The 879-nt window shown below is 34.5% G+C and overlaps 1 protein-coding gene across 1 annotated transcript in view; it reads left to right on the forward strand.

Annotated features, from left to right (window-relative positions):
• The window catches only part of LOC18054373 (disease resistance protein RPM1), a 2,556-nt gene extending 2,165 nt beyond the window's left edge, over positions 1 to 391 (forward strand). Inside the window, 1 exon segment of the mRNA XM_024177898.1 lies at positions 270 to 391. Coding sequence (XP_024033666.1) covers positions 270 to 391 — 122 coding nt within the window.
• The last annotated feature ends 488 nt before the right edge of the window (positions 392 to 879 follow it).

An 879-nucleotide genomic window follows, 5' to 3' on the forward strand; every position in this document is an offset into this window, starting at 1 on the left:
GTTATGTTTATAAAAGGTGAAAATATATAAAATAACATTTGATTCCAATTCCATAATGCAAAATCATTAAAACACAGAGAAGTAAAGACTGATGCAATTGATAACCCAAATGGAAAAAAAAAAAAATGAAATCTGATGATTTAATAAATACCTCGAGAGCATCCAAGTAACATGCTTTGTTTAGCAACAGATCCATATTGAACTCAATGTCATCTTTGCCTACGTCTTCTCCCATTTTAGCCATTTCATCGAGCTCCTCAAACACCCAGACTGCCGGGCTTCCGACAGTCCGACTGGGGAGATCTTTTCCGTTGAACCCCAAAAAGCACTTGTTGTTTGGTCTCGTGTTGTTGTTGTTGACAGCCGGGAAGCTCCCAATAAGTTTGCATGACTAAATTGGGTTTTCTTAATCCTGTGCAAAATAGCACCCAACCGTAACATCAGTGCAGCCTACTGAGATATTGTACATGGAAGAAGAAAGTGATAGCCGATTGTTATAAAATATATATCCAAAGGTTTCTTGGGAAAGAAGCAATCAATGACTGTCAGTTATGGGGGTAAATTTGTAATTGTAATCAACGACGGTTTTTAGGTAGCGTTTACTTTTTGGATTGGATTGGGAATCCTGGGGAGTGGGAATCCTAGGATTGGGAGTGTGGAGTGGGAGTGGGAGTAGGTTGTTTACTTACACTGGAATGGAAGCATGGAATGGAGATCAGAATTCAATTTATGTGTTTACTTTGTCTTGGATTGGAAGTAAATAGTTTCAAATTACAATTTTATCCTTATTTAAAGAATTATAATTTTTAATTACAAAACTAATAAAAAATATATTTAATGAATAATATTTATTTTATTATATTTGTAAATTTATTATAA

Source organism: Citrus clementina, unplaced genomic scaffold (assembly GCF_000493195.1).
Source record: "Citrus clementina cultivar Clemenules unplaced genomic scaffold, Citrus_clementina_v1.0 scaffold_1, whole genome shotgun sequence".
Lineage (NCBI taxonomy): Eukaryota > Viridiplantae > Streptophyta > Magnoliopsida > Sapindales > Rutaceae > Citrus > Citrus x clementina.